The 14,110-nt window shown below is 38.0% G+C and overlaps 1 protein-coding gene across 2 annotated transcripts in view; it reads right to left on the reverse strand.

The window, feature by feature from the left end:
- The window catches only part of CUBN (cubilin), a 290,121-nt gene that overhangs the window by 239,956 nt on the left and 36,055 nt on the right, over positions 1–14,110 (reverse strand). For both annotated transcript variants that reach the window (XM_074266686.1, XM_074266685.1), the window contains 2 exons: positions 11,549–11,711; positions 10,823–11,013 (listed from right to left, as the gene is read on the reverse strand). In XM_074266686.1, the coding sequence (XP_074122787.1) occupies positions 10,823–11,013; positions 11,549–11,711 (354 nt within the window). The remainder of the gene's footprint in view (positions 1–10,822; positions 11,014–11,548; positions 11,712–14,110) is intronic.

Raw genomic sequence — 14,110 nt, forward strand, 5'->3', positions numbered from 1 at the left:
CCAAACCCAACTTGGATTTTGTAATATATATTTTATATATGAAAGCAGCTCTGCTATGACACAACATGTGCATTCCCAAAAGGCATTAAACTATGCAAAATTACATAATAAAACTGCACAATTTATGGAGGAAATGGTACAAGGAGCAAAACACTCGAAATCTTCAGTGACACATAAATAAAAAAGAAAAGAATCTGATCAAAATAATAGTACAGTTTTATACATGTTAAATGGCTAAAAAATACATAAATTTTATAAAAGCAGTAACCCTTCTGTTTGGCCTGTATAGAACTGTGTAAAACAGAGGCCCATGTGGAGGGTTGGAGAGGGAAGCAGGTGGGAACAGCAAAGACTAGTCCTTCCCTGCTTCCCAGATTGCACAATCAATAGTAAGACCTAAAGATTGTGAAAGTAGAAGTGGAAAGGTTGCAGCTTGTGTGTATTGTAAATAAGTGCTATTTTCTGCCTTCTCACTGATTTTTGCAGAAGAAATCATAGAAAAACAAACTCAAAATTCACATAACACTCAAAATGTCGCCCAATCTGTCAATCGCATGGGAAAATATTTTTAGTTATAGGTCATTTCCCTCACTAGAACGTAAGCCCCCTGAGGTCAGACAAAGTCCACTTTGGTCTCTGCATCCCTAACAATCAGTACAATGCCTAACACAAAAAAGACCCTTGAGAGAGCATGTTAACTGAGTCAGTGATTATAAATGATAATGATAGTCTAGAACTAGAATCATAAAATCTGGGATCTTGAAGGAACCTAATCGTTATTTAAATCTAGCTCATACCTGGTTATCTAGATCTTAATGGGAGATGACCAATGGATTGTACTTCAAGGATCCTGAGAATCAAAGCCCGTTTAAGATTTTGGAAATCACTTCCTGGCCAAGACTCCCAGCTTCAGCTACGGGACACCTCAAACAGGTGTGATCTCACATAAGTTTCCCCTGGCCTATACAGATCATGGCTTAAGGCACTAAGAGATTCAGTGATCTGTTAGCATTAAATAGCCAATAAGACCCAAAGTGGCCTTGAATCCAGATCATCAGATCCTGAGGTTGCCACTCTGTGCTCTACTTATTGTTTCCATAATGATGAAAAATGGATAGAGCATTTTAACTCCTTCTAGAGAGAGCCTAAAGATTCATGTAGCACAAGTTGAGGGCATATTAGACCCCCCCAAAAAAATCCACTCCAAACTGATAATATGATGTTCAGGAACCCCTGCCACGGGCACAATATCGAAATTCTACTTTTGTTCTTTGGTCAACGTACATGTCTCCTCCCTTCCCAGACACCTTTGAAAGCCTAAATATTTGGGCTTTAGAGATCATTTGTTTGTTTGTTTCTTGGATGCTCTAGGGATCATCGATTTTAATCCACTTGCAGAAAAAAGAACTGAGATTTTGCCATATATAGGTAGGGAATTTGGATGGAGAGCCCAAACTCAGATATTTTAAACGCAGCTTTTTCCTTTACAACACATGGTCTCTTCCAACCCTTATCTTAGTGGGCTCTGTCATGAGTTTCTGCCACAAACTCAGAATCTTTCAAAAAATTTGGAAATGATCATTAGGTTCAGATATGATGGCAATTAAGCTTTGGTTGGCCAGCAGAAGCCTATGCTTACTATGTGTTTTCCATAGCCCGGGAATCCATCCAGGGGAATCTTATCTGCTCACTTCCTAAAGTCAACAATAACAAATGAAGTAATAATGAAAGGCCCAACAAGTGACTGTTCATACCACAGAGATTAACAGCAAGTAACAGACCTGCTGCTTCTCTCTTCCCTACCATGTGTTAACTCCATAATCTTGGGTGACATAAGCCCATTCTCTGGGCTTAGCTCCTTCATGAACAAAATGAAGAGCATGAAACACTAAAAATTCGTGTTCCCATGGTGGTTTATGCCCTTTCTTCACGATGACCCTGTAAGGTAGGTAGTGAAAAATATTATTTTTCCAGAGGAGGAAATGGAAACTCAGCAAGGCTAAGTGAGTGTCAAAAGTTGGCATCTAAGTGGGTCAGTGATTCAAATTTTTCTTGAACATTTCTAGTGACAAAGGAAGTTATTAAACTGTCAGATGGCATTAAATGTTAGTAAGTTCATTCTTATATATCTTTTATATATATGAAAGATATTCTTCTATATCTTTTATATGATATACATATATATAAAAAGCTTTTTAAAAAGCAAAAGATATATAAGATATATGTATCAAAATCAAATAAAACCACCTAGAATCTCTATCTATTGGTCTATTCTCTGTTCCATAGGATGTTACTTCCAACATTGAGGGGCAGCAATTATGCTTTTTCTCCCCATCTCCCCCCATTCCAACACATAAATATCTCCTTCAAAATAAAAATCACCAATTCCATCAATTGTTCCTCATAACCTCATGAGACATAATGTCAAGACCTCCTAGTATCCTATTCAGCCATACCCAGACATCATCTAGCTTGTCTTTGTGCTTCCTTAAATGGAACTGGAAATAACGGTCAGAGTGGGTCAGTAGAGAGGATGTTAGCTGTAGAACCCATGATTCTGGGTTCAAATCACATTTCTGCCACTTACTACCTGCGCTACTATGGGCAAAGCACAGAACCTCTCTGGATCTCAATTTCTTCATCTGTAAAAGGAGAAGATTGAACTACAGTCAGCAAAGTTCATTTTATATATCTATTATTCTATTTTTTTAGGCAACTAGGGTCAAGTGGCTTGCCCAAGGTCACACAGCTAGCAAACGAGGCTGGATTTGAACTTAGGCACTCTAACTCAGGTTTACCCACTGTGCCCCCAAATCTATTATCCTTATGATGATACTCTCCATCGTAGACTGACCAATGGAAAGTAGAGAAATGCTATTACTTCCCTACTTCCATTAAGGCAGCCTTGCTGCTGTTGTTGTTCAGTTGTTTAGCAAAAGGATTGCATTAATTTGTTTAGAAGTCATGTAGCACAAGTTGTGATTACCAGAATCCCTGCTGGCCATTTTCACTGGTGGGTCAGTCCTGAATCAACCTATACTGTTACAGCTGTTTATTTTGTTTTTGCTGGATTAAAAACTGCAACTTTAGATTTCCAATTTATCCCTGCTACATTCCATGGGGGAGGGTAAGAACCACGTTATGAATGACACTTTTGAATCCTGATTGCTGACCAACTCCAGCTGCATATTTGATGAGCACACCATCTATGTCTTCAACTAATTTATGGAGCAAAGTATTGAAAAGGACAGGCCTATGAGAAGAACCTCAGGCATAATTCAGGGGACTTCAGTCCAACTTGACACAGATCCATTAATCAGCAGGGTTTGGGAATGGTTGTTCAATCAGTTTTAAATCCACCCAAACATATTTTCTTCCTCTCCACCTTTTTCCATATTTTTCATACGAATGTCATGATGGATGCTGTCATACTCCTCAATGAAAACCCGATAATTTATGTGTTTAGTATTAGCTTAGTCCCCTAGCTTAGCATCACACACACACACACACACACACACACACACACACACACACACACACAAAGCAATCATTCTTGATGTGATTCACTCACTGAAATAATAACAATAATGATAATGATGATGATGGTAATAAGGGTAATTCATTTATACTACATTTTTATAGTTCATCATGAAATTTCCTGCAAAAATCTTGTAAAAATGATTTTCTCTGTCAATTTATATTGGGGAGAGGTTGAATTAGAAAAATTAGCTATAATGATACCAAAAATTAAGGGCTTCTGCAATATTTGTTTTTAAATGTACAGAAGAGAACAAAAGTGAGTTCAGAAGGAAGCAGATAAACAGTACAGTTTTAAAAGTAATGTAAAGAATTTAACATATACTTTTTAAAAAATCAAAGCATATGAAATGGAATTCATAATCAAATTTTGATTTTGCATTAGTACATGAAAATGCCCTTTTTCAGTGTTTTAATTTTAAAACTTTTAAAAAGTCTCAATTAAAAACAAATGTAACACATAGATAATATGGAGAGATGTTTAAAATGATTGTACGTATTTAACCTATATCAGATTTCTTGCTGTCTTAGGGAGGAAGGAGGGAAGGGAAGGAGAGGAAAAACAATTTGGAACTCAAAATCTTACAAAAATGAATGTTGAAAGATATTTTACATGTAATTGGGGGAAATATAATTGAATAACAATAAATAAATAGATAAAAAATAGATAGCAGTGAATAGTACAAAAAATCAACTTGCCTTTATACATGAGAAAATGAGAAGAGAAGCTAAGTGATTTGATCCAGACATCCCCATTTCTACAGAGAGCATCTTTATCCTCCCACAAAAGCAGGTTTTTAATCTTAGTGTCATTCTTTGCTCTTATCTCTCATTCCCCACATCTAAACAGCTTCCAAGTCTTAGGACCAGAGATTGGGGTCTGGAAGGGACCCCAGAACCCAAATAGTCCAAGTTCCTCATTCAAAAGATGAGGAAACTGAAAAATGATAGGATTTCATGATGTTGATCAACTTCCTTCAACCCTTAGAAGTTTCCCTTGAGGAATGATGAGGTTTGAGTTTATTTAGGTCAGGGATGAAAAACTCTCTGTAGGTGGCACATTGATTTAGAAAACCACAAGTTAATATTATCTATGTTGGTTGTATTTTGACTTATTTTGTTCAACATTTCCCAAATACATTTTAATCTAGTCTGGCAAAATTTGGGTGTTTTATGGGAAGTAAGTTTAACACTTCTGAATATGAACAATGTTATGAATGAGTGTCACGGGGTACTACCATGTAATATTCTTCTTAATCTTTTGCTTCTTTTGGATTATGATATTTGCACATTACAATGACTCCTGTGGAGGAGTTTTTGCAGTCTAGATTTGCAGAGAGACAGATGGTATAATAAAGAGGGACAGCTAGGAAGCCAGGAAGCTTTGTGGTCAAGACCTGCCTCTGACATGACTAGCTTTGTGACCACAGGCAAATACCTTAGCTTCTTGGTTCCTTAGAAAGTCTCAGAGAAGCAGACGTGTTAAATTCAATATGAACTCAACTTTTCTACCAAAGCTTCCTCTTATAATTGGGAAGGGTACACCATCCATCCAGATGCCCAGGTTTATGACCTAAATATCATCCTCAAATCCTCATTCTCTCATCCCACATATGGGGTCTGTTTCCCGGTCCTGTCCATTCTACTTCTGCAGCATCTCTTTTACACGTGTCCCCTCATCTCCTCTGACACAGCCCCCCCATCCTGGTACAGGTCCTTATCATACTTAAACGATTACAATGGTTGCTGGTGGGTCTCCCCACTCCAGTCCATCCTCTATCCAGCTATCAAAGTGATATTCCTAAAGCACATAGCAAACCATAGCATCCCATTATCAATCAATTCCAAAGGCCTTCTATTACCACCAGGATTAAATAGTAAATCTGCCGTTTGGCTGGCCCTTTCCTACCTATCCATTATTCTTATACTTTCCTCCCTCTCCATATTCTCTAAGATCCAATGACAACGGACTTCTTGCCAGTCCTTGTCCCCCCATTTACAGACTCTGGGTATTTTCACTGGTCATAATCCAAACCTCAAACTCTCTGCTCTTCCAAGTTAAATCCCACCTTCTGCAAGAACCTTTCCCCATCCCCTGAATGCCTTTCCTCTGATTTTCTCATTAATATCCATAGATATTTTAGTTCTACATAGTTGTTCCCCTCCTAGATAATAATTTCCTTGAGGGAAGGGATTGTTTTTGCCTTTTTTATATTTCCAGCACTTAGCACAGTGCCTGGCACAAGACAGATGCTTAACAAATGCTTGTTGACTAATGCATTGGCAGAGTGGTTTCCACACCAGCCATTTGCTGTGCCAATAAAATCAGAGGTTCACAGGAAAACATTTCACATAGTAGCAGCAACACAGTGCAATGATCAACTCTGACTGACTTAGCTTTTCGCAGCAATGCAATGATCCAAGATCATTCCAAAATACTCATGATGGAAAATGGTATCCACATCCAGAGTGAATGCAAAGGGAAGCATACTATTTGCACTTTTTTTTTCTTTTTGTTTTTTCTCTCTCTTTTTATTCTTATTCTTCTTTTATAAAATGACTAATGTGAAAAAGTGATTATATGATTATACATGTATAACTTTTTATCTCAGATTGCTTGCTATCTTGGGGAGTGGGAAGAAGGAGGAGAGAAGGGGAAATATTTAAAACTCAAAATCATATAAAATGAATATTGAAAACCATCTTTACATGTAACTAGGAAAAGCCAAATATTATTAAGTGAGGTGGGGGAGAAAAAAAACAAAATCAGAGGTTCAGACTCCTCGAGTCTATTATTTACACTAATAAAAGGCAATCATGTGAAGGTCTATCTGCCATTTTTACTGAAACTCAGCACAAGATTTGAAAATAATAACAGAATTAACGATTGTCTTCGAAAGGAACAGCTAGGCTTCTGTTTTTGGTGTCTGACAAAACTTTCTGACTAAATGGGCCAAATAATGCAAATTCTTATTCTCTTAGCATGTTTTTCCCCCTGCACTTTCTTCTGTCTTTCACATTAATGACGAATCCTTATGATAAAGTACAAACAAGTGAGATTCTGATCGCCTACTATCAAGAAAGCTTGTTGGAACTGCTCTCCAGATTCACCCCTGTGCTCTGAGCCCTGGCAGGGTGGTACCTTCAACCTACTGTGAAGAACATACGGGAAACTATAGCAAGGCATTCCCTGCAGTTGATGGAGTCTATAACTCCATCGATTACGTTTGACCATTCATATAGTCAGAGCCAAATGATTTAAGCTCTGAACAAAGAGAAAAGGAGAGATTTTGGTCCATGCTATACTTGGGAGTTGGGGAGACTGGAGAACAAGCATGGAGCCCCAGTTCTTTTGACTTCAATTGGGCTTCCCAACTATCCTTCCCTTCTGAGCAAATACAAACCACCTTTGAATACTTCTGCTTTCTCTTTCCTTCTCTCTTCCTTTTTTCCTGCCTGCTCCCTACAATGACCAAAAGGCAGGCCCAGAACTGAATGAAGATATTTAGGTTAGCAGGGGTACGCCATTCCAATTTCTTCCCCTTTCCTTTTTCCCCTTTCCCCTACACACATAGCTCAGACTCTGGCTCTGATGATTTTTAGAAGTATTATTCTGCAAATGCTTTGCCTCTCTTGAGATTAAAAATTAAGCTTTCATTACTGATAGGCCCTTCACTCCATTCTTATGGTTAAAGCCACTATAAAATATTTATGAGACATATTGCCTTGTACTTTGGAAAAAGCATTCCTGTCATATTCATTGGAATGCTTTGCATCATGAAAATGTCTACTTTATGACTTACTCAACTGCTGATTCAACTATTTTTGCTCTAAAGGGGTAAAATTCATTCATAGACTTTTTAAGCCGGAAGGAGATCTCCTCTGTTGGGGGGTTTTAACAGACTTTGGGACATGGGACCCTTTGACAACAGTCTGCTAAAGCCCACGGACCCTTTCTCAGAATGATTATTTTAATTTTTAAAATTTTAAAATAAAATATTTAGGATTACAAAGGAAATCAATTGTATCGAAATACCTTTGTAAGTTTTTTCATCATTTCACAGACTTCAAGCTCTCGAGCACCTTTCATTTTACAGAGGAAGGGCCAAGGAATTGCAGTTTTGCCCTATAAGACATGCTCTTCCAATCTCACCATTACACGGGATCTCCAATCTCCAGTCTCCTATCCAATTTCTTTGAGGAGGGCCAGATAATTGTGCCCCTTCCTCCTCCAGAACTTCCAGGATCCATGCCATCAGTCCTGAGGAGGCAGTCTCAGTGATTATACCCACTATAACATTTTACATTCTGAGTAGGCCTCCAGCCATTCATCCAGACCCTCTTGGTCTCTCCCTGTCGCCATACGTGCATCCCCTGGACCTCACTCCCTACCCCTTTTCACCTTTTGTTCGGAACACTGTAGTCAAAGCCAGTACCATTACTGCTGGAAACACACTGCAGCTGATTGTCCTATCCATCAGCTCGCTCTCTCTGCAAGTTCCCAGACAACAAGAAAGTTCATGAGCCAGTTCAATTTAATAAACAATAAATAACTATTTTGTATAAAGCTTTGTACTGAGTGCCATAGAAAATGCAAGATTTGGGCAAAATTTTTCATTTCATAACTGCAAGGTAATTTTTTAGTCATTTGATAAGCACTTCTTAAGCCTCTACTATGTGCCATGTACTGTGCTAAACACAGGGCATTAGGGAAGGAAAAAATAAAACAAACTTTAGGCTCAGGGAGCTCATAGTCTAGTGTACATTTTTTACATCAATCCCTTGAGAATTAGGAATGATATCCCAGTTGGAGTTATCTAAAACTAAACAGATTTCCCAGGACATTTCATAGAAGTTAAGGAGACCAGGGACAATCTTAAAATGTGAAGAGAACTGAAGACTCAAAAAGATAATATGGAATTTCAAGCACTTCTGTGGATTCCCAAATTGACCAGTAAAAGAAGGGTTTGGGAAAGAATCTCTAAATTCAGACTTGTAACTAAAGGGGAGAAACCGTTGGACGTTCCCATTTTGAAGGCGATGAGTCAGATGACCTGGGTTCAGACCCCAACTGTACAACTCACTCATCCCACATTCCCTGGGTTTCCCTTTCTCATTGGAACAACTGAATGAGCTGGACTCTAAGGGCCCTCACTGGCCTAATCAGTGATCCTAGTTTCCAAGTACCATTTAGGATCCTGAAAAGGACACTGAAAATCTAGAGTAAGTCCCTCATTTTACAGATGAGAAGCCAGAAATGTTCATTCATTTTCATTCTGTCCCATACACATTCTTTCAGCTTCTGTTATACATAAAACATAAGGTACAGACTCAGATTTATAAATGTTTGAAGAACTTTACACAGATCTCATGTCATCTCCACAATGATTTTCTGATCCAGTAAATCTGCTGATCTTTTTCATATTATCCTAATTTTATAGATGAGAAAACAGAGGCTCCCAGTTCAGATAAGTAGAGAATAGCAGAATTTGGCTTTGACCCCAGGCTTCCTGACTTGAAATCCAGAGCTCTTTCTATTTGTGGTCCCCAAGATCTGGACACTGTTTTTTTTTTTAATTGGTAAATAAAACTTTCATTCTTAGGAAGTTGAATGGCTTGTGTCTTGTTGCCAAAACAACACTACAACTTTCCTGCCTTAATCCGGGAATGGTGTTCCATGAGTGGCTCTGTCTTTTCTCAAAGGGAGAAAATAGACGTCAGAAATTTAATTTCAGTTGGCAATGTAAAAGGCAAAAAATTTTTCCATCGTGTAGATTTTGCCTCCGGGAGACTAGAGATAAAAATTAAACTGCTTCCCTCACTAAGTGAGATAGAACCTTACTCCAGAATGTCATAAAAAGAGACAGAAAAATAAAGACAGAGCCAAAGAGAGAGAAGAAAGAAAGAGATAGAGAAAGAAATCCCCAAAATCACATTTTTTAGTAAAACTCTAACTCAAAATTAAATAAGGTGAGGGATGAGGGGAAAGGAAAGCTTTGTAGAGTGGTATGCTTGTCACCAGAAAAAAAAAAAAAGAAAAAAAAAGATTTATCTCAAGCTAGATGAATGAACAAAATAGTCAGGATCTAACGAAGATCATAGAAATGGATCATAATCAACAACCACAAGAAGTTTTCTTCATTTATGCTACAGCAATTTAACTGTGGTTCCAGCAGTCATTAGACAAAAACATTCTTCACCACACAAACAAAGCCTGTCTGTTTTATTTTACTACCTTCTCTTTCATTTTAATCAAAATTTTCCATTCTGATCGAAATCAATGACTCTTTAAATGGAAACTGCCACTAGAGTGATTTTAAATACATACAAAAAAATCCCGTTAACTCTGAATCTCCTTCTATAAATGAGCAGGGTGAATGGAAGCTCTCTCAGGTGCCTTTTTCCTCCAGCACGTTATAATTCCAGGTGTGGAAATGGAGAGAGGCTACACAATGTAGTGGGGGGGGGGGGGAACAGAAGGATGCATTGATCCATGCTCTGAGAACGTGATCAGGAGGACCTATACTCATGTCCCCCCTCTGACATTAGCTGTTTCAGGATAAGGATTTATCTTTCAGAATCTTGATTTCCTCAACTAACACAATGGAGATAATACTACCTATAATAATCACCTCAAAGGCTGAGTGTGAAGTTCAAATGAAATTATCTAAAGCTCTGAGCAGACTTTAAAATGCTATAACAAGGTCCATTTTTATCCCTCTTTCGTTTGGCTCCTGTCACAAGCAGCCACATGACTTCCTTTCCTCAATTGCCTAAATATCTCCAAGTTTCCCCTTCCTCATCTATAAAACGACTGGGCTGGATTAAATGATCCCTTGGGTTCTTTCCAGTTCAGAAAGTGTTTGAAACCATACAGAGCCTTTGACCCTGATGAAACTGCCCCATAAGAACAAAAATAAAAAAGTAACATAATAAGGTGGAAGACAAACAAATCATCTAACCTCATCCATAAAATGTACTTTATGATCTTCAGAAGATAATCTCAATGGCTATTTCTTGTTCCTAACCTCATCCCCATTTCTTGGTATTCATTCCCTTCAGGGTTCATTCGGTTCAAAAGGCTGAGGTTCATGATTATCACATTTTTTTCTATCCTCACTTAGGGTTTCTAACCCTTATCTCTCTCCTCCTTGTCTCCCTTGGCTTTTGAACCCAGAGGATAATTAATTTAGGTGAATAATCTATCTTGGAAAGATTCCATTGTGTCTTCAAACAAATCCACACTCTGATAAGGGTTCATATAAGGTCAACTAAGAAAATTCACCTCGATGGAGCTTTGTGAGCAGTGGCTCTGGCCGTCCAGTTCCACTTGGGTAAAGTTGAGGTGGATCCTTTCACCAGGAGGCTGGGTAATAATATAAAGGCATTGTCTGTTGTGAATGTAAGCATTGGGCCAATCGGGAGAGAAGAGGGTCCCTTCAGCATCTGTGTAATTTCCTCCACATTCAGCATCCACTGAGATCAAATCAAAAGAAAGAAATGTTTGTGCAAGATCCAGTGAATTGCCTAGTTCACAATAAGAGTGCACACATCCCTCAGTTAACACAGATTATTATATTATAGATAATATATATATTTACCCTCTTTCAGAGGGCCATGCCTTAAAATATACATTTTCCAGTTTGACTTGACTTTTAATTAAGTATTTATGTTGACAAGACAGATGAATAAGAGAATGCGTGTTCTGCTCAGTATTTCTATTCCAATTTGACACCTTGCTCACTAGTTCACAGCACAACCACAAATCTGCTGTTCTTTTTACATCTCTCTGTGGTTTTCTCTATTAAATGGCTATCACAAGCTCCGGGGCAGTTGAAACATTACTGGAAAAATATTTAAGACTTTTATAAAAGCAATCATGCAAAAGGCACTCTTCAGACAACCGTTATTTCTTAAGAAATTATCATCTACCTTCATCGTCGAACAACCCTCGCAAATGTCCCTTGCACCTTGGGTCTCATATTGAACTTGATACAAGCAGACGGCTTACCAAGGGAGGTGATGTAGGTGATATGGAAGCCTCTGTCACTCCCCACTGAATCAGAGTGAAAATGAATCCAGGCAAAAGGACCAGTGGTCTCCAGAGGAGGTGCTGACAAGGTGCTGTAGAATTTCTCAAGCACGGGGTCATTGCTCAGGGGTCCATCTCGAATCTAAACAAAAAAGAAAAAAGAAAAAAAATGAGAGGCTGCAGATTTTTTTAATCAATCATCAACCAACAAGCATTGATTAAGTACCAGTATGATGAGCCAAAAAATTTGCTATAAAGTGGGGACACATAAAGACCACAGTGAATCACCCCTTGTCCTCAAGGAGCTTCTATTCTAGCAGGAACATCTCACATGTACATGCAGGTAAATATACGATATAAAATTGCTCGGTGTGAATGGATCACCCCTGTCCCTTCCAAAATCCCCAGCACGGCCCATTCCCTGTTCCAGACGGGATTATTTCTGCAGACCAGAGGTAGGGTTGGCAACAAACATTCCTAGGCAATACAAACAAGCCCAACCAAGCCAAGTCATAAACCTAGAGGCTGCTTCAGGGAACAATTTCCTGAGCATTAAAGTCGAAGACTCCTTATTACCACAGCATCACTCACTTGGCTAAGGAAGCTCCCTTTGGGACCACTCGTGCTTTTAAAACAATGGCTCCAGGAGATTTGTTGTATATTACCTAGATGGAAAGGCTGCCTTTGAACTATTGCTTTTGCACCTAACCCTCCACACAGGGTCTGTAAGACCATGGCAAAGATGGAGCATATCCCCATCACTAACCCACCACTGCCCCACAAAGCCTTCCCCCTCTTGTTCTAAAAATCATCATCAAATCAACACTATCAGACTGTTGGAAACACCCTTCCAGACCAAAATACTCTTCTGTGGTTATCACTCCCCTTTATCACTTTATTACACTTTAAGCTATTTTAATAATATCATAATAAGGTATATTACTTTTCTTACTTTATTACACTTTAAGCTCCCTGAAGCCAAGGCTTTCTGGCTTTTGTACTTGCACTCTCAGCAATAGCAGTACATAATAAGCCCATTGATAAATGCCTTTGCATGTATTCTTTAATATATATTTAATATAATGTGTTTAATATATAAATATAATATATAATGATACAAATATATGTAATATATAATCCAATGAATACAGTAATACATAAATATGGACATATGGAGGTGGAGGATATGAGTTCAAATCTTGCCTCTGACACTTGCTACCTGTATCAATCAGTCAATAAACATTAAGTATCTACTATATGCTCAGCAGTGTGTTAAACTCTGAGGATACAAAAAGAGACAAAGAACAGCCCCTTCCCTTAAGGAGCTCCTAATCTACTGGGGGAAAACAACAAGCAAATAAATACAAGTGAACAAGCTATGTGCAGACCACAGGAAATGATTAAAAGAAGAAAGGTACTGGAATTAAAATGAGTTGGGAAAAGGCGTTCTAAAGAAAATGGTATAAACATAGAATTTTCACTCTTTCTGTCATTGCTTACATTTTGTTTTCTTTCTCATTTTTTTTTCCTTTTTGATTTGATTTTTCTTGTGCAGGAAGATAATTGTATAAATATGCATACATATATTCGATTTAACATATATTTGATTTTTAGCCATCTAGGGGAGGGGGTGGGGGAAAGGAGGGGAAAATTTGGAACACAAGGTTTTGCAAGGGTCAATGCTGAAAAATTATCCATGCATATGTTTTGAAAATAAAAAGCTACAATTAATAAATGAAAAAAAAGAAGATGGTATATCATTTGGGGAGAAGCCAATGGGTGCAGGAGAGGAGGAAAAAGAATCTGGATCTTGGGAAGATCTAGGGAAAATGCTTGGAGCCAAGAGAGAGTGTCTTGCTCATGTCACAGCAAAAAGCCTGGTCAAAGTGTGGAAAAGAGTCATTTATCCTTTTGAGGCCCCAGCTCCTTTATCAATAAAATGATGTCCTCCTCATCCAGCTCCCAATCTAGATGATTCAATAATCTTAAGCTATTGAAGAATCCTATTTCAACTTCCCAAATACCATTGTATATCTGGAAATTATTTTATTTTTATTTTTTATCAATATTCCTTCTATTCCTCCTTAGAGTAGCTTTGTTTTCTATACACTGCATTGTTTGGATTTTATTTTTAATGCCATATACTTCAGGCTAGAAGAAAGCATCAGGAATCAAGCGCATACAAAGAAACTTGAAAATTTGGTCCCATTACTTCCCAACTGTGCACTCAGAGGAACTTGAAGTGGAACCAGAGGCATTGCCAGACTGATGAAGTCTGACAGGTAAAGATAAAAAATAGAAAAGGACAATTTTTGTGCCAGTTAAGTAGAACCTTTTGTAGATTTTTGCCTTAGAAATCTCTTTCTTCATTTTAAGTTGCTTAACTTTTTAGGACTGTTTAGGATTCTGTTGTAAATAAGACTGTCCTCATTAAGGGGAGATGGGAGGAAGGGCACAAATGGGAACAGAGCAACCCAATTAAATCATTTTCATCCTTCTTTCATTCCAATTACCTTTTACTTCTGACAGCATATCACTACC

Source organism: Sminthopsis crassicaudata, chromosome 5, assembly GCF_048593235.1.
Source record: "Sminthopsis crassicaudata isolate SCR6 chromosome 5, ASM4859323v1, whole genome shotgun sequence".
Lineage (NCBI taxonomy): Eukaryota > Metazoa > Chordata > Mammalia > Dasyuromorphia > Dasyuridae > Sminthopsis > Sminthopsis crassicaudata.